Source organism: Primulina tabacum, chromosome 7 (assembly GCF_025594145.1).
Source record: "Primulina tabacum isolate GXHZ01 chromosome 7, ASM2559414v2, whole genome shotgun sequence".
Lineage (NCBI taxonomy): Eukaryota > Viridiplantae > Streptophyta > Magnoliopsida > Lamiales > Gesneriaceae > Primulina > Primulina tabacum.
This window is the reverse complement of record NC_134556.1, coordinates 15,014,120-15,036,239: the sequence shown is the minus strand read 5'-3', so window position 1 is coordinate 15,036,239 and position 22,120 is coordinate 15,014,120. Positions and strand designations below refer to the sequence as shown.

Sequence of the window (22,120 nt, the reverse complement as noted above, 5' to 3'; positions counted from 1 at the left end):
CCCCGGGTTCAACCAACCAAACACCTTAACCTAGGCACTTCACTTTGCCCTTGCTACAAGAAACCCCACTCTCATTTCTATCTTTTTAAAACCCTCCCTCAGATCTCTACGCCGAATTCTCGATTACGATCTGTTCGATGGCGGCCGAGGCGACGATTGTGGGTTCTGCCGGAGGGCTTTTGGCGATGCTGAACGAGAGCCACCCGGCGCTTAAGCTGCACGCGCTCTCCAACCTCAACTCCTTCGTGGACTACTTCTGGCCGGAGATCTCGACTTCCGTTCCGATTATGTAATCTATCCCTTTTTTCCTTTTCAGTCAAATACGTGAATTGTGGTTTCCAAGCTCGATGTTTGGTTAGGCTTTTTTTTTTTTATGCGATTGGTTTTTTTTTGGTGATATGGAGTTTGAGTAGCTTTGTACTGTTTGGGGGGAATGTTTTGTTCTTTGTGTGAGGTGGAGTTTGGGGCGCCTGAGTTTTAATTTTTGTTGCCTTGTATTGATGGCAGGCTATTTTGTAGGCAGGAAAGATTATGAATTAGTTTTTGTTAGAAATGTATTGTTGTTGGCTTGTTGCTGCAGTTTTCTTACTTTTCGCATCATTCGAAGCTTTAGGTGGCAAGGTTTTTTTTTTTGTTTTATGCTGTGGCAGTGGGGAGTGTAATGTTTCAGTATGAGAATGTTGGGTGGTCTCATTTTTTGTTAATTTTTTGCAATCAATATCTTTTGACCGATTATTTCTCACCTCCGCTAAGTTAATATCTTGGTTTAAGCTTTGCTCAGCTTCGCCCTTCTTTTTGGTTTGTCTTCTTTCCAAATGCGGGTACCAGTCAATTCTTGTATTCTCTATTTTAACGCCAATATTCTTCTGATTGTTATGTTTGTGTTCAGTAACAATAAATTTCTGTATCCTTGTCTAATTTTATGAAAAAATTTTGCTTTTAATTTATGTTTTAGTTTTACTTATAATTTAAGCATAGTTCCTGTGCGATTTTGGTATTTTTTTTTATCTTACTTTCTCCTGGTAATAGATGTTTAATATTTGGTTGCAGAGAAAGCTTATATGAAGATGAAGAGTTTGATCAAAGGCAACTTGCTGCTTTGCTTGTTTCAAAGGTAAAACCATGTTTCTCGCAAAGTTTATTTTCATCCATATGTTTTGGGAGTTTTATGCTGTATTAGTACTCTGATAAATTTAGTAATTCCTATAGAACTAAAGGAAAGTCGTGTGAAAAAATGTTAAATTGGTGATGTTTTGATTTGTTCTTGTTTTGTGAACTTCCTCTTGATTACACTTTATTAAAAGATGAACAGAAATTCTTGATTCCGTTGTGTTTTTATTATTTTTGTACCTTTGTTTATTCTTCACCGGTTTTGCTTTTTTTTCTTCAGGTTTTCTATTATCTTGGTGAGCTCAATGACTCGTTATCCTATGCCCTGGGAGCTGGCCCTCTGTTTGATGTGTCAGAAGATTCGGACTATGTTCATACTATTCTTGGTGAGATTTTTTTCCTGCCCTTATCTTCACATATTGTCCGAGACCAAGGATCTAAAATTTGCTAGGCGCTAGTCGGGCGCCAGACCAACGTCTAGGGCCTAGGCGTCGCTAGGCGGTTTCCACGGCGGTATCAACATGATAAATCATACCTTAACTCCAACACAATATCAAATTTAAAATTTATTCAAAGTTATACAACTAATAGAATATCACAAATTTACTCCAATTAATTTTCTCCATAATTTTCAACTTGTTCATCTTCGAAATTCGAACAGAAACTCCATATCATCATTGTGATCTTGCTATTCTTCAGATTTCACTCTATATCGTATATGAAGATGAAGTTTGATGTGTTAGGACAAGTCAACAAATCGCATTTCTTATTGGACTTTGATTTAAAGCCTTAAAAAAAATTACCATTTATTTTTTTTTAATTGGACTTTAAAATTAATAGCCCAAAAACTTTTGGAAAAAGCCCAAAAAAAACTTAAAAGCCCTAATCGTCTGTAGCGCCTAGGATGCATAGGCCCATTAGTTGGCTCCTAGGGTCGCCTAGGATGGCCGACTAGAACTTTTTCAGTGAGGTCAGTCGGCGTCTAGGACAAATTTTATAACCCTGTCCAAGTTTCTGAGACTAATCATAATAGCTACCCAAGATGGATTCTGATGGAAGTGTATGTAGCTTCATTGAAATAAGTGTGGCCTGTTGATGGGCGATGCTTGTTAAGAACTGAAGAAGTATCACTGAAGGTGTGTGCTGCTTCCTGTAATTTAAAGCTGCTTATAGTTTTTATCGTGCTATTGTATCACTTAGCCAAAGCAATCGATGAATATGCTAGTCTCAAGACTAAGGCAGCTGAGACAAAGGATGAATCCATGAAGGTTGACTCTAGACTGGAGGCGATTGTTGAGAGAATGCTTGATAAGTATGTTTAAGTTGTATCCTGTGTTGCTATATGCAGTTCATGTGGCGTCTTCTTACTAGCTCATGTCTTGATTACCCTTTTTTCCAGATGTATAGTCGATGGGAAAAACCAACAAGCTATAGGAATGGCCATTGAATGCAGACGATTGGATAAACTCGAGGAAGCAGTTATAAAGAGTGACAATATTCATGCTACTATCAATTATTGCATCGATGTCTCGCATTCGTTTGTGAATCGAAGAGAATATCGCCGTGAGGTGAAATCATTTTGTACATGCCCTTGTTATGTTTCTGTATCCTTTTTTCTAACAATTGTTAAGCTCTCATGGTCTCATATTGGTTTGCACTTTGGTAAAAGGCAAAATTTTCAGTACGATGAAGATGTTCGTCAATTGCTTTTGACACTAACATAGAAATGTATAATAAGGTTCTATACTAACATGATGTGTCTAATGCGTTGTTAATCTAAAGCTGCACCAGGGGGCTCATGGTCTATATGAAGTGATGAATTTCACACTTCACTCATTTTGACATGTAAAGAGTAATGAAATGCATCCGTGTTTATAGTTTTGCAATTTATTTAAGATGTAATTCAAATTGAATGTTATGAGCTTTAATCTTGCTTTCTTCCTATTTTTTTATATTAAATGCAATGATTTCTCTATCATATGAACATGAAAGTATCTGCTGGAGAAGAAACTTGGTCTTTTTGAACCTATTAAGTTTCTATGCTTCTATCCATCATACTTGAGGCCATCTTACTGGCTCAAAAAGCAAATAAAACTAATGCTCTGATCCATGTAATTCGGGTTCAGGTACTTCGTCTGCTTGTCAAAGTATATCAGCAATTGCCTTCTCCTGATTATTTGAGCATTTGTCAGCGCCTAATGTTTTTGGATGAACGTGAGGTTGTGGCAAGTATATTAGAGAAACTATTACGATCAGAAGTCGAGGATGATGCACTTTTGGCATTTCAAATAGCATTTGATCTTGTGGAGAATGAGCACCAGGCTTTCCTTCTGAGTGTCCGAGATGGGCTTCCAAGTTCTAAGCCCCAGCTTTCAGCGACCGCACAGTCAGGGTCTAGTCAACCCGTTTCTGCTCAAAGTGGAAGTGTTGTACAATTACAGGATGTTCAAATGACAGATGGTAATGATGAAAGTAGTAATTCCTTAAATCTAGATCAGCGCGATGGAGTTTATGCAGAGAGGCTGGCAAAAATAAGAGGAATTTTGTCTGGAGAGACTTCAATACAGCTGACTCTGCAGTTCTTGTATAGTCATAACAAGTAAGTTTCTTGCTATTAGATTGAGACACAGCCAAATTCTTTGTTACATGCTTACATTATGTGGTTCAAATTGTGACGGAACATTTGATTGCTTATCTATATACAGATCGGATCTTCTCATTCTTAAGACCATAAAGCAATCTGTCGAGGTTAGAAACAGTGTTTGCCATAGTGCAACTATATATGCTAATGCTATTATGCATGCTGGAACAACTGTGGATACGTTTCTTCGCGAGAATCTGGTAATCTATTGAATATTCCCTGGTTTTCATTTATTGTTTAAATGTATTTTGATGTTATCACCGATTGACGTGTCCTGCCAATTGATAGGACTGGTTGAGCAGGGCTACAAATTGGGCTAAATTTAGTGCCACAGCAGGTCTTGGTGTTATCCACAGAGGCCATCTGCAACAAGGAAGATCACTTATGGCTCCATACTTGCCACAGGGTGGAACTGGCGGCGGCAGTCCATATTCTGAAGGTGGAGCTTTATATGCTCTTGGTTTAATTCATGCAAATCATGGAGAAGGAATAAAACAGTTTCTTCGTGAAAGCTTGGGGAGTACTAATGTTGAGGTTTAACCATTGTTTTACCTAATGATATTATTCTTTTGTCACTACATTTCTCCATCGACTTTTAGCTGAACTCTGGGAGATATTTATCGGTGCAGGTTATTCAACATGGTGCCTGCCTAGGTCTTGGTTTGGCTGCTTTAGGAACTGCTGATGATGACATCTTTGAAAACATAAAAAATGTGCTATATACAGACAGTGCTGTTGCCGGTGAAGCTGCTGGCATTAGCCTGGGTTTACTGATGGTTGGAACTGCCAGTGAGAAAGCCAAGGAATTGCTTGCATATGCACATGAGACCCAGCACGAGAAGATAATCAGGTAATGTTGAATTATGCATTGTCCTGAAACAGTTATGTTCTCTATTAATCTTTCTTGTCACTATCTTGTTGTGTATGGCTTGTCAGGGGTTTGGCATTGGGGATAGCACTTACAGTCTATGGGAGAGAAGAAGAAGCCGATACACTCATTGAGCAAATGACTCGCGATCAAGACCCTATATTGCGCTATGGAGGCATGTATGCTTTGGCTTTGGCATACAGGGGAACAGCAAACAATAAGGCAATACGTCAATTGTTGCACTTTGCTGTCTCTGATGTGAGCGATGACGTCCGGCGAACTGCTGTTCTTGCACTTGGATTTGTTTTATATTCTGATCCTGAGCAGGTCCATACCTTTTTATTTCTTCGAAGTTCTTTTTCTATATAGATTTCTCTGTTTTTTGAATTCCATCTTCAATTGTTTATCTAGCCGTTTGCAAGATGTTTAGAACCCAAATACTACTTTGTATTTTCCTCTGATTCGTGGCCTGCTTATAGCTAATGTTGTATATGTATAATATTTTTCACAAAGGGGAGTTTTTAAGTAGGGATGTTGGCTGGGTCTTTTCCAATGCAGTTATCTATTTTTTTAACATTGCAGACTCCTCGTATAGTTTCCTTGTTGTCCGAGTCCTACAACCCTCATGTTCGATATGGCGCCGCATTGGCTGTTGGAATTTCATGTGCTGGCACTGGTCTTAGCGAGGCCATATCATTGCTGGAACCTTTAATGTCAGATGTTGTTGATTTTGTGCGTCAAGGTGCTCTAATTGCAATGGCAATGGTTATGGTTCAGACAAGTGAAGCCAGTGATTCTCGTGTTGGTACATTCAGGTATTGTGTGTGTACACATAGGTAAGATTCAGTTGATCGATCACCTTTTTTTTCTGGTAACCATGTCTTAACTATTAGGCGCCAATTGGAAAAAATTATCATTGATAAGCATGAAGACACAATGAGCAAGATGGGTGCAATTCTGGCGTCTGGGATCCTGGATGCTGGTGGAAGGAATGTGACAATAAAGTTACTTTCAAAGTCAAAACATGATAAAATTACTGCTGTTGTTGGTCTTGCTGTGTTTAGCCAGTTTTGGTATTGGTACCCACTTATTTATTTCATTAGCCTGGCATTTTCACCAACTGCCTTCATTGGTCTGAACCACGATCTTAAAGCGCCGAAGTTTGAATTCTTGTCTCATGCTAAGCCATCATTTTTCGAGTACCCTAAGCCTACTACGATATCGACGACAACAACCTCTGTTAAGCTACCCACCGCGGTTTTATCGACTTCAGCTAGAGCAAAGGCCAGGGCTAGTAAGAAGGAGGCAGAGAAGGCATATTCAGATAAGACATATGGTGCAGGGCCAAGTGCCGTCATTGGATCTGGAAAGGGGAAAGCTGTCAACAAGGATGGGGATGCTATGCAGGTTAGATTGCTTGCTGTTTTTCAAGTTCTGGACCTTTTTCCATTTTAGTTGGACATGGTGCTTTTCCTGGGTTTTTTTTTGCTTTTCATTTCTTTGGTTACTATTATGGCATCAACACCCCCCCCCCCCCCCCCCCCCCCCCCCCCCCCCCCCACAAGACACTTCTCCGGATACCCTAGAGATTAGGGTTGCAAAAGGTTGAACTTAGCCTAATGTTACTCGATGTTTTCGTACGTGAACACAAAATATCAATATTAACTAGGCTAGAAGAAGTTCAACTCGAATTAGAGCTTGAACGTAAACTTGTTGATCGTGCTCTTGTAGAGCGAAGTTTGAAGTATGACGCCTAGCTTATGTTCCAGTTAGCTTATCTTGTAAAATAATTTGATTACAAATTTGATTAAAATAGTCTAGAAAATGCCTGAGCTGAACTCGTTTTTTTTAAGCAACTGAACTCTAATTTTTAAATATGAATAAAATATAATTTGAGATGGCTCAGAAAGCTGTGGTGAGCCTAGTTGATTCATTTGCATTCATGCTAAGCATTCTATAAAAATAATTAAAACCCTGAGGTACTGTTTGAAGTTAAAAGATGGGATGATAATATTGTTGTGGGGACCCGGACGCTAATCATGTTCTTACTCATCATTGGGACTAATTAATCGATTATTATAAACAGGGTCTAAATTTTTTTTTTTAAAATACAAAGCGGAAGCGTAATGTAATTCAATTCAATTCACATATGAAACATAAATATACAAATCCTGTATTATCTACAAGAATTCAATTAGGTTCAACTATATCTTTGTGTTGAATCCTAAGTTGCTTCGAAGCCCGGACCTCCACGCTATCTAATCCAGCCTTTTTCTCTTCTTGACCCTGATCCTATGCCACCTGTTGCCATGCACACATACAGATAAGACAACAGTCGGATAATTCCGGTGAGAATAAATCCCAGTATAAATCAACGAAACATGCAATCATATGATAAACATAGAAGCATGGATAGATAACAGCAATATATATCATCAAAAGCTGAAACATAATCAATATCAAACTGTCGACAATGCTCGTGACTCCACGACTCAGACTAGACTCAATCCTAGTCTAGGGATCCCAGTTTCCAAATGTGGTATTCCTATATCGAATTCCGTAATAGAAGGAACTCTGTTCCTATTACTCGATATAACCAAATATGGTGTTCCTATATCGAATTCCGTAATAGAATAATTCCAATCCTATTACTCGATATAACCAACATCCGGTGTCCTGACCTATCCATCATGGACTGTGGCTCTATCGCCACTATCCTATCTTGTGACATCGTGCAATGTGCCCGTGGCGATCCCGCCACTATCAGGCACATCTGTCCCAAGATTTCTACACCATCTAGTGACATAGTGCAATGTGCCCGTGGCGATCCCACCACTATCAGGCATTTCTGTCACAAGATTACTCGTCTAATACCTGCTATCTATAATTCAAGAGAACAAGTATATCAATCAAATCAATGCAAATATCAATGCAATAAAGTAAAGTATGTGATTTAGGGAAACTCAAGTACATCCTACTTGAGTCGATGTCCCAATACCACATTGACTTATACCTTTATCTTCTCGGTGTGACGAAGACGAAGTCCTGAATTCAACTCTGTCCATTCTCAATCTGGTAATAACAATACCGAACAGACACAATATCAATATGTAACTCAATTCAGAACCTGTTCTGATCAATACTCAAATCAACATACTATCTGATCAATGTCAATCGACATATAGTATAACAATACAATCTCAGTCAATCGTAAATCTGGTCAATATCAATCTACTGAGGTTTCGACGACATAACAATACAGTCTCGATAACCCCGTAAATCCCAACATCTCAGAAATAATTCCAGAACTCATAATCAATACCGGTATAACTCATAATTTCAATGATAATACAAATCTGATATCGAATCTCAGTCAAATCGACTCCAAAATTCATAACAATTACATAATCAGTCCGTTTCTTAATCCGACTTCGATTCTATGATGTCTAACATGTCAAGAACATCATATATGAATTCTATTCAATTCTGACAACATCATAATTTCAAAACATATCAAAACGTAGTAAAACTTACGTCCAGTTGTAGCCTACGTCGATAGGAACACAGTACTGAAGTTGGATTTAAAATCGGACGGACGAATTTCTCACAAAAGGCGTAAGGATTTTCTATCACTTTCCCCTGACCCTTTTCTCGGTTTTCTTGCCAAATTTTGAAGGCGTGATACGTATATATATATCAGCTGCATGTTAATGATACGTGTCATCATTCTTTATGATTTTCAGTCGGCGCTCGGGCGGTCGCAAGTTACCGCTCGGGCGCGGAGCCTTCTGCCCGATACATATCTTTGTTAAACACTGGCGCTCGGGCGATTAAAGATTGCCGCTCGGGCGCCAGACTTTCTGCCCAAACTCCAATCTTGCGATGCATTGGCGCTCGGGCGGTCACAAACTACCGCTCGGGCGCCGCATCCTCTGCCCAAAACATGCTCCTGTTGAACATTGGCGCTCGGGCGGTTATTTTCTACCGCTCGGGCGCCAATAGTTCTGTCTAAAAATTGCACCCTTCATATGTTTTGGCCAATCTGGTCTCGTATTAGCCCGTCTATAATTATATCAATTAATAATCAATAATCTCATATTAACAGAATCAAAAGCTCGGGCATTACATTTCTCCCCCTCTAAGGTCTGATTTCGTCCCCGAAATCACAAGCAATCAATTCATATCAGAAGAAATGTATAATAGAAGCTACTCAGAAAACTCACATCAGTGAAATAACTCTGGGAATCTCTGTCTCATATCAGACTCAGTCTCCCAGGTAGCTTCTTCGATATTCTAATTACTCTATTATACCTTCAACAACAGAATAGTCTTCATTCTGACTTATCTTTCTTTTATTGATTCTGATCCCCGACTAGAGGAGTCATTTAAGAAGTATAATATCAAGATTCTGTTCAAAATAACTTGTGATAGAATCAATCACAGCTATTGGCTATACAACATCCGTATATACTAATCAACAACTCGATAGCAAATTAATATCATCATCTGCTAACCCTATTCAAGGATATATTCAATCTTCGGCCTTCCATACCAACAGTCCTCATCCGACGTTGGCTTATTTCATATCCATTTCCGAGCTATCTTCATTTGCTTCTGAATCCGTTTCATTTTCTTTATCAGATCTCTGATCCTATCAAATCCAATCTCAGATATCACCGTAATATCATTCCCATTTCGAGGAAATCCGCAGTACTCATTGTACAACGTCTTATCTGTGGCTATCTCAATACTCATTTGATAGCTATCATTATACAATAATTCATAAAGTGACAAGACATCAGGTCACTAGTGCTAAAATCCAGCACTACAGTTCCTAGATAGCCTCCAGTATCTAGATAGTTCGCTCCGACTATCCGTCAATCTATAACCCATAGATAAAAATCATGCTATACATTCTGCCAAAAGTATAAAATCAACCAAAATCACGGTATGATATACTTTACTCTGGCATTCAATACAATCTGACCCCCTGTTCTGACTATCGTAATCAAGTTCTGAACAATCTGATCACTGTCTCAACTGTGCTACAACCAATCAGTATACTATCTTCAGATATCACAGACTCTGAATACAATCTGTTGCAATCTAAATTCATAGCCGAACCATTCTGTATACAACAATCTCAGTTCCCAGAATATTCAATACAAATTTCAACTGTTCGATTCAATCAATCATACGCTGCGAATATATTAAAATATCATAGATAAAACGAGCATAAGGTCATCAGAACACTTCGGAACACAGGATTTATCAACCCATACACAGAACTGAAATATTCCTCAGAGAAACACATAATCAGATGTAACTCTAATTCTCAGGCAGTAAATCTTCTAACTGACATTTCAATTCTTTCAATTGAATCAATATCATTCTGTACAGAAGCCTAAAATGAAATTCATACCTGATATCAAATCAAGGCTGAAATCGCTCTCTCGGATATAAGACAAACCCGGAATTTCATCTGGAAAGACTATAGCAACTCTCCTGCTACTAACAAATCATTTCCAGATAGGCTCAACTTCAGTAATCAACTGAATACATAAGAAATTACTCAATTCTTTTCGAAAATCATCGAATCATACATAATACGGATATCAAGGAATTCAAAATCGAGAATCCTTACCGTATATCATTCGTTCATTGGCCATTTCAGGTCCGAATCTTACCATCTCCTGGCAAGAATCTATAATAGTTCTGTACTTGTTAGCATATCAATATCAATAATGTAATCAAAATCAGATAACACAAGTACAATACAATCTAATTCAATCTCATTCTCTTTTTACTGCAGTACCCAATATGTCACAGAATTCACTGATATCAGTTCCTCTCCCCAAGAGGTACAAAGATCAATACTACAGTAATACAGACCCAGCAGATACAACATATATCAATATAACTCAGTCAAAGATAATTGTAGGGAATGCATTAGTATATATCAATACATATGCAATATAATAATAACAGATTATTACCTGCCACTATATCATCACATGTGTCCTGGGTCTGTTCCTCGATCACTATCACCAGATGATTCTGTTCCCTGAAATCTTCGGGAACCTTTCTGTGGACAGACTCTAGTAAAGTGTCCTTGCTGTTTACAGATATTGCACCGACCAGTCACTCCCTGGCACTGCTCCATGGGATGTCTCCCTCCGCAAGTCCTGCAATAAACTCCAGTATAACTCGGGCTAGAACCACTGGAGCTAGATGAACCAATCGGTCCACTTCCTAACTTCTTAAACTGTTTCTTTCGAGCTTTCAATTGTTCTTGCTTTCCACCACTGCTGTTGCCAATCTCGAGTCTGGACGGCAGTAGTTGTGGTATCGATGTGGGAAGAACATATGAAACTTCTTTTTGTCTTATCAGAACGGTTTCTGCTCTTCTGGCTCGATTCAGAGTATCAGCAAAATTACTCGGTGGTTTCACATTCACCAATGTGCGTATCTCCGGATTCAATCCCTGGATAAACTGATTAGATACAGCTGTATCATTTCTAGCCACTTGAGGAGCAAAATGTAGTAAGGTAAAAAACTGGGCCAAATACTCATCGACATTCAACTGACCCTGTCTTAAATTTGTAAACTCTGCACCTTTATCCTCTCTGTATGATAGAGGTACAAATCTTTGATAAAATCCGACCTTGAAAATTTTCCACGTAATCATGGAACCACGCTGTGCTAGGGCTTCCCTAGTTACCAGCCATCAACTCCTAGCGGCTTCCCGTAGTTGATTCCCAACCAGTTTAACTCTACAATCATCTGTGAACCCCAGAAATTCAAATAACATTTCTATATCCTCCAGCCCATTCTCACAATCGCCTGGCACCTCAATACCTCTCAGAATCGGCGGTTGAAATGATTGAAATCTCATCAACTGTGTTTCCATCAGAGTTTCTGATACATCCATCAGATCAGTCGAAGTACTACCTCGTTCTCGCACTCTTCTAAGAAGAATATTTGATAATCACAGATGTTAGTGGTAACAGGAGACTAATCCGTCTCAATCCCAATCCTGATCAGCTTACCTCTGATCAAGAATTGGTTCTGATCCAGTTTCAACTAATACATATTACCAAATCAACTCAGATATTCAGGTAACATGTAGCTTAATAGCCAGTAAAAACATACTGAATTCTTAGCATATATAATGTAATTTCAACATTATATTCAATCATATGCTATATAAATCCAGGCAGTAACATATAATATCATGCTAGCATACACAATGTAAATCAACATTATAAGTAAATCACATGCTAGCAATCACATGCAGGAAAGATAACTCAATCTACCCCGCTCACTCTATTCTACCTCAGTCTCAAGAACCTACAGTTCTAGAACCTACTGTTCTGGAACCTAATGCTCTGATACCACCTGTTGTGGGGACCCGGACGCTAATCATGTTCTTACTCATCATTGGGACTAATTAATCGATTAGTATAAACAGGGTCTAAATTTTTTTTTTTTTAAATACAAAGCGGAAGCGTAATGTAATTCAATTCAATTTACATATGAAACATAAATATACAAATCCTGTATTATCTACAAGAATTCAACTAGGTTCAACTATATCTCAGTGTTGAATCCTAAGTTGCTTCGAAGCCCGGACCTCCACGCTATCTAATCCAGCCTTTTTCTCTTCTTGACCCTGATCCTATGCCACCTGTTGCCATGCACACATACAGATAAGACAACAGTCGGATAATTCCGGTGAGAATAAATCCCAGTATAAATCAACGAAACATGCAATCATATGATAAACATAGAAGCATGGATAGATAACAGCAATATATATCATCAAAAGCTGAAACATAATCAATATCAAACTGTCGACAATGCTCGTGACTCCACGACTCAGACTAGACTCAATCCTAGTCTAGGGATCCCAGTTTCCAAATGTGGTATTCCTATATCGAATTCCGTAATAGAAGGAACTCTGTTCCTATTACTCGATATAACCAAATATGGTGTTCCTATATCGAATTCCGTAATAGAAGAATTCCAATCCTATTACTCGATATAACCAACATCCGGTGTCCTGACCTATCCATCATGGACTGTGGCTCTATCGCCACTATCCTATCTTGTGACATCGTGCAATGTGCCCGTGGCGATCCCGCCACTATCAGGCACATCTGTCCCAAGATTTCTACACCATCTAGTGACATAGTGCAATGTGCCCGTGGCGATCCCACCACTATCAGGCATTTCTGTCACAAGATTACTCGTCTAATACCTGCTATCTATAATTCAAGAGAACAAGTATATCAATCAAATCAATGCAAATATCAATGCAATAAAGTAAAGTATGTGATTTAGGGAAACTCAAGTACATCCTACTTGAGTCGATGTCCCAATACCACATTGACTTATACCTTTATCTTCTCGGTCTGACGAAGACGAAGTCCTGAATTCAACTCTGTCCATTCTCAATCTGGTAATAACAATACCGAACAGACACAATATCAATATGTAACTCAATTCAGAACCTGTTCTGATCAATACTCAAATCAACATACTATCTGATCAATGTCAATCGACATATAGTATAACAATACAATCTCAGTCAATCGTAAATCTGGTCAATATCAATCTACTGAGGTTTCGACGACATAACAATACAGTCTCGATAACCCCGTAAATCCCAACATCTCAGAAATAATTCCAGAACTCATAATCAATACCGGTATAACTCATAATTTCAATGATAATACAAATCTGATATCGAATCTCAGTCAAATCGACTCCAAAATTCATAACAATTACATAATCAGTCCGTTTCTTAATCCGACTTCGATTCTATGATGTCTAACATGTCAAGAACATCATATATGAATTCCATTCAATTCTGACAACATCATAATTTCAAAACATATCAAAACGTAGTAAAACTTACGTCCAGTTGTAGCCTACGTCGATAGGAACACGGTACTGAAGTCGGATTTAAAATCGGACGGACGAATTTCTCACAAAAGGCGTAAGGATTTTCTATCACTTTCCCCTGACCCTTTTCTCGGTTTTCTTGCCAAATTCTGAAGGCGTGATACGTATATATATATCAGCTGCATGTTAATGATACGTGTCATCATTCTTTATGCTTTTCAGTCGGCGCTCGGGCGGTCGCAAGTTACCGCTCGGGCGCGGAGCCTTCTGCCCGATACATATCTTTGTTAAACTCTGGCGCTCGGGCGGTTAAAGATTGCCGCTCGGGCGCCAGACTTTCTGCCCAAACTCCAATCTTGTGATGCATTGGCGCTCGGGCGGTCACAAACTACCGCTCGGGCGCCGCATCCTCTGCCCAAAGTTCCGTCTTAAAATTGCACCCTTCATATGTTTTGGCCAATCTGGTCTCGTAATAGTCCGTCTATAATTATATCAATTCATAATCAATAATCTCATATTAACAGAATCAAAAGCTCGGGCATTACAATTGTGATAAATAATTTAATATAAATAAATAATAATAGATAATATAGTATTTGATTTGATTAATAAATAATAGTTTCTTTGATTTGATTGATTAAATTTTGTCTTTCGAATGATTAATAAAATATTAATAATATTATTTATTAAATATAATATTGTAATTAAAATTTAATGATTTGATTGAGGTAAAATAAATGATTAGTAGATGGATAAATAATACGACAAGACATGAGATAGGATGAAGATAAATTATCAAGGATTAATTATGTATAACTTCAAACTGTGCCTAAATAGAAGATTCTGAATGTCTGTCATCTGTCAGGTTGATAGCACAGCAGAAAAGAAGGCTGAACCCGAGCCATATTTTGAAGTCTTGACCAACCCTGCCAGAGTCGTTCCCGAGCAAGAAAAATTTATCAAATTCCTTGAAGAAAGTAGATATGTCCCTGTGAAGTCTGCTCCCTCAGGATTTGTTCTGTTGAAAGATTTGCGTCCGCACGAACCCGAACAGTTATCACTTACCGATGCACCATCATCGACAACATCAAATGCAGGTGGATCATCTGCTGGACAACAGGGTTCAACCTTTGCAATGGCTGTTGATGATGAGCCTGCCCCTCCACAACCATTTGAATACACGTCGTGAGTTTTTCGCACTGCTCTGTTCTTTGTAAGTTTACACAGAAGAAGCTCAGTAGCTTTCACACTGGCGGCTACAAATGACCGGAGGACGACAGACCCATCTTTTCCCAACCTTGATCATAGAGCACGTTTTTTAAGCTGGTGCATACAGGAATGCAATTGGGGAGAAGAGATTGGAAAAATTTGAATTGCCATTGCCAATAGAATTATTTCGTGTAATTTTTCTTATTCTCCGTCCGGAAGAAGAAACAGTATTTGAATCTGCATTTCAGTGGATTGAAAGGTGTGTCCATTTCTAGGTGTTGAATTCTTGAATCGTCTCACTATTTTTTGTAGTTTAATTAATTGTCAATTTAATTCAATTATCTTGTACTTAACGACAAGAACTGCGGTTTTAAAGTAATTTGAGGATATTATCCCTTTCATGGAAGTATTTGAATTGGATAAGAGTGAAATAAAATTTAGAAAAATTTGAATTTTGAATGACATGAGGTGTAAAAGAATCGGATTGGGTCATATATTAGTAAAAACATATTGATCGTATTTGGTTCGAATTAACTGTGCTTGGGTTAGAGCTTGATTCAAAGCTTAAAAATTTTAATTTTTGGCTCGAATTTGATTAGATATGAGTTCTGAGTTTGGTTAGAAATATTCGAATATATTCATGAGTTATATATCTAGACAATAAGATTAAGATTCGAAAATGAATGTTCGAAAGTTTGAAAACTTGAAATGCATATATATTTAATATATAATTATATTATATTGATAAAAATTTAAAGCTCGCGAACTATCGAAAAATAATTTTGGTCCGAGTTCAACTCGAAAATGTTCGACTCGAGTTTGATATATAGTGTCCAAAACTCAGGACACGTAAATCCCATGCATGATTGAATTAATTTATTTATTTAGTTAATAATTTAAGCAATGCATGCTATGTGTTAAATCATTTCAAAAGTAGATATATTTATTTTATTATGAAATTTTATTATAATTAAGATGTTTTCATTAATTTAGTTTTCAAACGAATATTCGATGTCGAATAGGGAAATGAGATCGGAGACGATTAAAATATTAAAAATTTAAAGTTAAAATTTTATTTTATGTCAATAAATTTCGTATTTTAATAAATTTAAATTTGAGTATTTTATAATTAAATTTAACTTATCGAGTGTATTAAAGGCGTTAAAAATTTTAATTAGCATAATTCGAAAAAATAAAGAAATTAAATTTGTCCACTTGAAATAAAATAATTTATTTATTATTTCTATGACTTAATTAAACTAGGTGGTATTTGATTAAAGAAAGAATTTAAAATTTGTAGGACTCTTAATTTCAAAGTTGGAAGGATAAATTAGTAATTTAATTGTAAGAGCTTAATTAGTAAATTTAATTAATGTTTTAATTAAACTAACATATCTAACTAATACTCTATTCTATATGGAGGAAGAGTCCTACTATATCTTGACAAATCACACGCACACACACATTGAACACCAAATCTCACACACACATACACAAAACTCTCGGCAAAAGTTTTTGCAAGGAAAAGCTTGAAGTTTTTCTTCTTCTTCGACCAATAGCCTAGCCGATCATCCCCCCACTATACTTGATTAATTTAGCAACTTTCGAGCAAGAAAAACTCAACACAACACCCTTCGTTCATCCTCCGTTCTTCTCCATGTCGATATTTGATAATTCGTGTGTTTTAACTCAAAGGCATGTCTAAACATTTCCTTTTATGTATCGATCATGTTATATACGGTATTTTGATATAAAATATGCATGAAAACTCATTGGTTTAATTATATATGTGCTAAAAAACTTGATTAAAACTCGTTTTGATACATAATACGTTTAAACTTATTCGTTTCATCGAGTTTTTAATCAACGTGTAGAGCCCAAATTTAGTACACGTGAAACTCATATATTTATTTAATTGTTAAATTATTTAATTAAGTTTAAAATGATTTATTTAAATGTATTTTTTAAATTATTTATGTTTATGTGATGCACGTTAAATGTTTTCTTGAGTTTCATGTTTCAGGAGATTATTCGATGCGGGATCGAAGAAAAGAGACCGGAGAGGATTTTGACAATTTTAAAATGTGATATTTTATTTTAAATTAGGTATGGGGTATTTTAAATGATTTATTAAGTTTTTTGCATTTTTAAAGCCTACTTTAATTATTTAGTGATTTTAAGATTTGTTTTAAAAAAACTTTTAAGATTTATCAATTGTGTATTTTAATTTTTAAAGAGAGTTAGCATTTTTATTAGCATTTAAACTAGCATTTTTAGTAACAATTTAATGAGTATTTTTAATTATCTTGTTAATTGGATGATTAAACATTTTAACCCTAATTAATCACACAAACTCATGCACACACATCTACACACACACTTGCACGGCTGAAACACACACATATTTCATTTCATACCATCTCATTTTTTTAGAAGAAAATTTTAGGGTTCTAAGAACCAAGAGCAGCCGCCCCTCTCCTCTGTATCTTTCAGCAATTTTCGTTGGGTTTATTCAAGAAAAATCGTGCCACGTTCGTTCCAGATCGTCCCTCGCATCATTCCCGTTTTGGTATCGTCGTTTCGGTAACTTTTAAAATCAAAATGCATGTATATTATTTCGTTTTCGCATCGATCTTGTTATAGTAATAATTTTGATATTTATTGTATGAAAAACATGTGTATGTTATGCAAAAGTTTGAGCAAAAATGGTTGGATCGCTTTTGAAATGATTTTTGGATCTCAAAACTCGAAATTTTCTGTCATTTTAAATACTGCGATTTTTCGGTCGATGTTTTGGAAAAACTTTCAACACGTAAATCGTAGAAATTTTTGATACCTTTGATTTGACAGTAAATTCAAAATATTTGGATAAGAAATGAGCGAGTTATGATGGTTTTCTTGGGACTGCTCAAACTACGATTTTCTGAAAATTTGTTCTTGAAGTTTTATTGTTGCAGGTTCCGTTGGGGATCGACGGGTGATCGCTGCTGCTTTCGGATGGTTTTTGGTGTGTCGGTTCGCATCGATAGGCACTTGATTGCGTTAGAAGTCGTATGATGCGTTTTGGTGTCAAAATATTGTGTTTACGGGTTGCGTTGCATTGTTTGGAGTGCGTCGTCGTTTGGGGCGTTTGTAAGGTTTGAGTTAAATCCGTAGCATCCTAGGATGGGTCTCGAGGCGTTGGTTCACGGTCCGTATGATCGAGTTAGGAGGAATAAGCCATAAGTGTAGTGTTTCTCTGTTGGTTTACAATTCCAGCATGTACACAGACCCTTAGCCGGACCCTGACACAGGGTCCGTGCCCTTGTTTCTTTCTAAATGCAAAATCACAGCATCTACCCAGACCCGTACTCGGACCTTTACACGGTGTCCGTGTCCTCCATAAAAAAAAATTTAATTTTTTTAAGGATTGTTTTGGGGTTTGATGTCATGATTTAGTACGATGATTAAACAAGGTCGAGTCCCGAGAGATTTAGAACGTCATAAGGAAATTTGTCATTTTTGGGTGTGAGCATGACTAATACGTCTAAGTTATGAAAGATAAGTGTTTGAACTCATGTTAGTATATGCAGCAGTGGCCCCAAGTGAGATCCAACGAATCCCTCAACCGCCAAGTAAGTTTGTTCGACTTGCAAAAGAAAATATTTTAAGTTTTTGAGGTATGCTAAATGTCTTGTGACCAAATTATGAACGGGTTTGGAAGTCGGTGAACGTGGCCGAGGACCTCTCCACCCCGGTAAAGCATGACCGGGTTTAGATCAGGATTGAAAAGCGATAAAGCATAACCAGGGACCAATCCACCCGGTAAAGCATGACCGGGGATCTCATGTATGTGGTAATGGACTTTCTCTGCCAGCCCAGCACTGTGGTTTAGTCTGATCAGGTGCATTTATTTATGAGTCACTTGCTTTGAAACATATCACTACGTAAAATGATGAAGTTACGCATGTTCAAGTATGTATGATGCAAGTATGTTCATGAAATGTTTTATGAGGATGTCACGTCTATGTTTATGTTATCACGTTCAAGTTTCAAGTATGTACGTTCTACTTTAAATATGCGTGTTATTTTATTATGTATTATTTTTTATCTCCAATTTATATATGTTGAGTCTTTAGACTCACTAGATTTGATCGATGCAGGTGAGGATGACTTTGAGGAGACGAGAGGTAGGGACCAATGAGCCGGCTTGGACTGCGCAGAAGGCTAAACCCGAGGACTGCCCATGTTTTAAGATTCTATGCATGACATTTTTTAATACTCCGATTTTCTTGAGATGTGTTTATGTTGATCAAACAAGTACTTCTTTCGAGCTTACAAGCACAAACTGTTTTATTGTTTATTTGATCTTAACTAGATCAGTTGTGCTAAGTTTAGTCGAAGAACTGTGAGATATTTAGTAAACTAAGTGTTTCAGTTTTGGCAGTGTTAAATCCAAACTTAAGTGGGTCTGTACAAGTTTTGTATCGGTCAAAGTCTTTTAGTGCATATCCTATCCTTGTGATAGAAGGGGTGACGTATGAGTTATTTCAATCTCCGAACATCCATAAATCTTTGTGTGTTACTACTTCAGTTATTTATTTTATCTTTCAGTCAGTTTATTTTCGCAACTGTTATCAGTTAAATTGATTGTCATTGACTGAAAAGATTCCTAGTTTCAGTTTGTCACAGAACTAACACTTCATTCGAAAAGATTCTAAAATCGTGAGTGTTTATTCAACCCCCCCTTCTAAACACATCTCAACCAATCAACCGATCTTAACAAGTGGTATCAGAGCAGTTGAATCTTGTCTCAAAATACTCTTATTCACAAAACTGATCAAAATGTATTCATTCAATAAAATACCGATGTTTTTCAGAGAAGATTTTGACGACTGTAAAATCAGAATGCAGGCTCATTTAGCTGCACAAGATGACGACATGTGGTATGTCATTACTGATGGTCCCATGAAGATCCTAAAAGCAAATACAGCAGTTGCCATTACTGATGGGGCACCTCATCGCATAGAAAAGCCCAGAGAGGAATGGACAACTGAGGATAAAAAGAAAGCCAACCTAGTTAATGTGGCTAATGATATCATATATAAAACGCTGGATAAAGTCAGTTTCAGCAAAATCAAGATGTGCAAAACTGGCAAAGAGATATGGGAGAAACTGATCCAGCTGTGTGAAGAAAACGAGCAAACAAAAGAGAACAAGCTATCAGTTGCTGTTCAGAAATTTGACAACATCAAGATGAAGGCTGGAGAATCTATGCACGAATATGACGAAAGGATCAGTGGTGTTATCAATGAGCCGAATGCACTTGAAAAAGTGTATTCGAACAAAGAAGTGGCACTGAAGGTGGTCAGAGGTCTTCCCAAAGAATGGGATGTCAAGACCATGGCAATGAGATAGTCAAAGGACCTTAACAAGGTCGAACTTTAATACTTGTTTGCTGATCTAAAGGCTTACGAGTTTGAACTACAAACCAGAGAAGGAGAACTTTCTACACGTGCTGCCACAACTGCTTTAATTGTTGTCAGACTGGAACCAACTGGTTCAGTTGACAAATCTGCTGATCAATTGAGCAATGATGCTATGTCATTATTTGTCGAGAAATTTGGAAGGTTTATGAGGAGGAATCAAAGAAACTTCCAGAGCAATATCAGAAAAATCAGTCCAAAGAAGAATCCTATGCTTGCTACAACTGTGGAAAATCTGATCATTTCATAGCAGACCGTCCTAAGCCAAAGAAGGACAGTCGAGGATCAACTGAAAAGGGAAAAAAGCCCTATGAGCACAGAATAAGGACCAAGGATGACAAGAAATCATTTAAAAAGAAACATGAAGTGCTTTTGGCTGAAGAGAGCAAATCTAAGTGGGCAGAAACTGACAGTGACGAGTCAAAACCAGAAAGCCCAATCAATTCAAATGAAGATGAAGAAGAAGTCAAGTGCTTAATGACAGATGATGCTGAACTGGAGTCAGCAAGGGAACATGTATTTGACTTTGCTCTACTGATTTCACTCTTGAGGAACTCATTACCACATTGCATGACATGGTAAATGAGTATCACAAAATTGCTCGATCATTTGAGAAGGTTAAAACTGAGCAAACTGATCCCAATGACAACAAAACAGAAACTGATGAGTCAGTTGAACTGTTGAGTCTAAAAAGGGAGATTGCACAACAAAAATCTGAAATGATTGAAAATCAAGCTCTGATATGTCAGCTAAAAACAGAAATTTCGAAAACATACTGAACTGATTCAAGCTTGGAACAAGTCTTCAGTTGCACTGACTGAAATGCATAATTCACAAAAATCAGTTGATAATAAAACTGGTTTAGGCTTTAACAATCATGATGAAAATTCTGCAAGTGATACACAATCAATGTTGAATGAAAACAAAGGAAAGTGCATTACCTTTGTAAAATTAACTATGGTAAATGAACTCTCAGAACCTAGTTAACCAGCTGTTCAATTGACTGAAAGTAAGAAAAAAAGCAAACGGTATGGAATTGGATATAGCTATGAGAGTTCAACTGATACAAGAAACTGGTCACCTAAACGATTCAGTTACAAAAATCAGTAATCAACCAATGGCTATTACAATTACTAAAACTGTAAGCCAGTTCAGAAATGATATCAAAAGAATAGTCAGTTGAAAAAGGATACAAATCATACTGTTTCATCCTCACATCACACACATATTGCCAAGAATTTGAGAAAAACCATTTGGAACACAGCAATTGGGAAGTCATTTAGACTGGTCCAAGTCTGGGTTCCTAAAGGACTAATCAGTTTAGGACCCAAATGAATATGGGTACCAAAATTATATATACTGTGTGATTGTAGATAACAGGTACAAACAAAGAATCAACTTGGTATCTAGACATAAGCTGTTCGCGGCATATGACAGGAGATGCAAATTTGCTATCTCAATTGATCAAATATACTGGACCAAACTTCAGTTTTGGAGACAACTCCAAAGGTAAAACTGTGGGTAAGGGTAAGCTTATCCATGGTAACTTTACAATTAAAGATGTTTTGATAGTTGAGAATTTGAAGTATAACTTGATAAGCATCAGTCAATTATGCGACAATAATTTCTCAGTTCAGTTTGACAGATACACTTGTTCATTTAGAGACTCAACTGATGAGGTTATCCTAACTGGAAATCATTGTGGAAATACTTACAAAGTCAGTTGGACTGAACAACCTTATGCACCAGTTTGTTTCATTGCTTCCAAGTCTTCTAAAAACTGGTTGTGGCATAAGAGGTTGAACCACTTAAACTTTGAATCTATTGTCTATCTGAGTAACCATGATCTTGTAACTGGTTTGTCCAAAATAGTTTTTTCAAAAGATAAAGTTTGTTCAGCATGTCAGTTTGGTAAACAAG

The 22,120-nt window shown here is 37.1% G+C and overlaps 1 protein-coding gene across 2 annotated transcripts; it reads left to right on the top strand.

Moving 5' to 3' along the window:
- Nucleotides 1-14: 14 nt before the first annotated feature.
- Nucleotides 15-15,080, top strand: LOC142551156 (26S proteasome non-ATPase regulatory subunit 1 homolog A-like). Of its 2 annotated transcripts, XM_075660222.1 has the most exons (13): nucleotides 15-289; nucleotides 1,051-1,114; nucleotides 1,391-1,496; nucleotides 2,311-2,422; nucleotides 2,510-2,678; nucleotides 3,237-3,709; nucleotides 3,816-3,951; nucleotides 4,040-4,285; nucleotides 4,381-4,601; nucleotides 4,688-4,946; nucleotides 5,202-5,434; nucleotides 5,513-6,026; nucleotides 14,392-15,080. In XM_075660222.1, the coding sequence occupies exons 1-13, from the start codon at nucleotides 138-140 to the stop codon at nucleotides 14,713-14,715; spliced, it is 3,009 nt and encodes a 1,002-aa protein (XP_075516337.1). In that variant the 5' UTR covers nucleotides 15-137; the 3' UTR covers nucleotides 14,716-15,080. The 2 variants fall into 2 exon arrangements, with proteins under 2 accessions (XP_075516337.1, XP_075516338.1); XM_075660223.1 differs by lacking the exons at nucleotides 15-289; nucleotides 1,051-1,114 and adding an exon at nucleotides 2,179-2,246 and having other exon boundaries at nucleotides 2,336-2,422.
- Nucleotides 15,081-22,120: the final 7,040 nt, after the last annotated feature.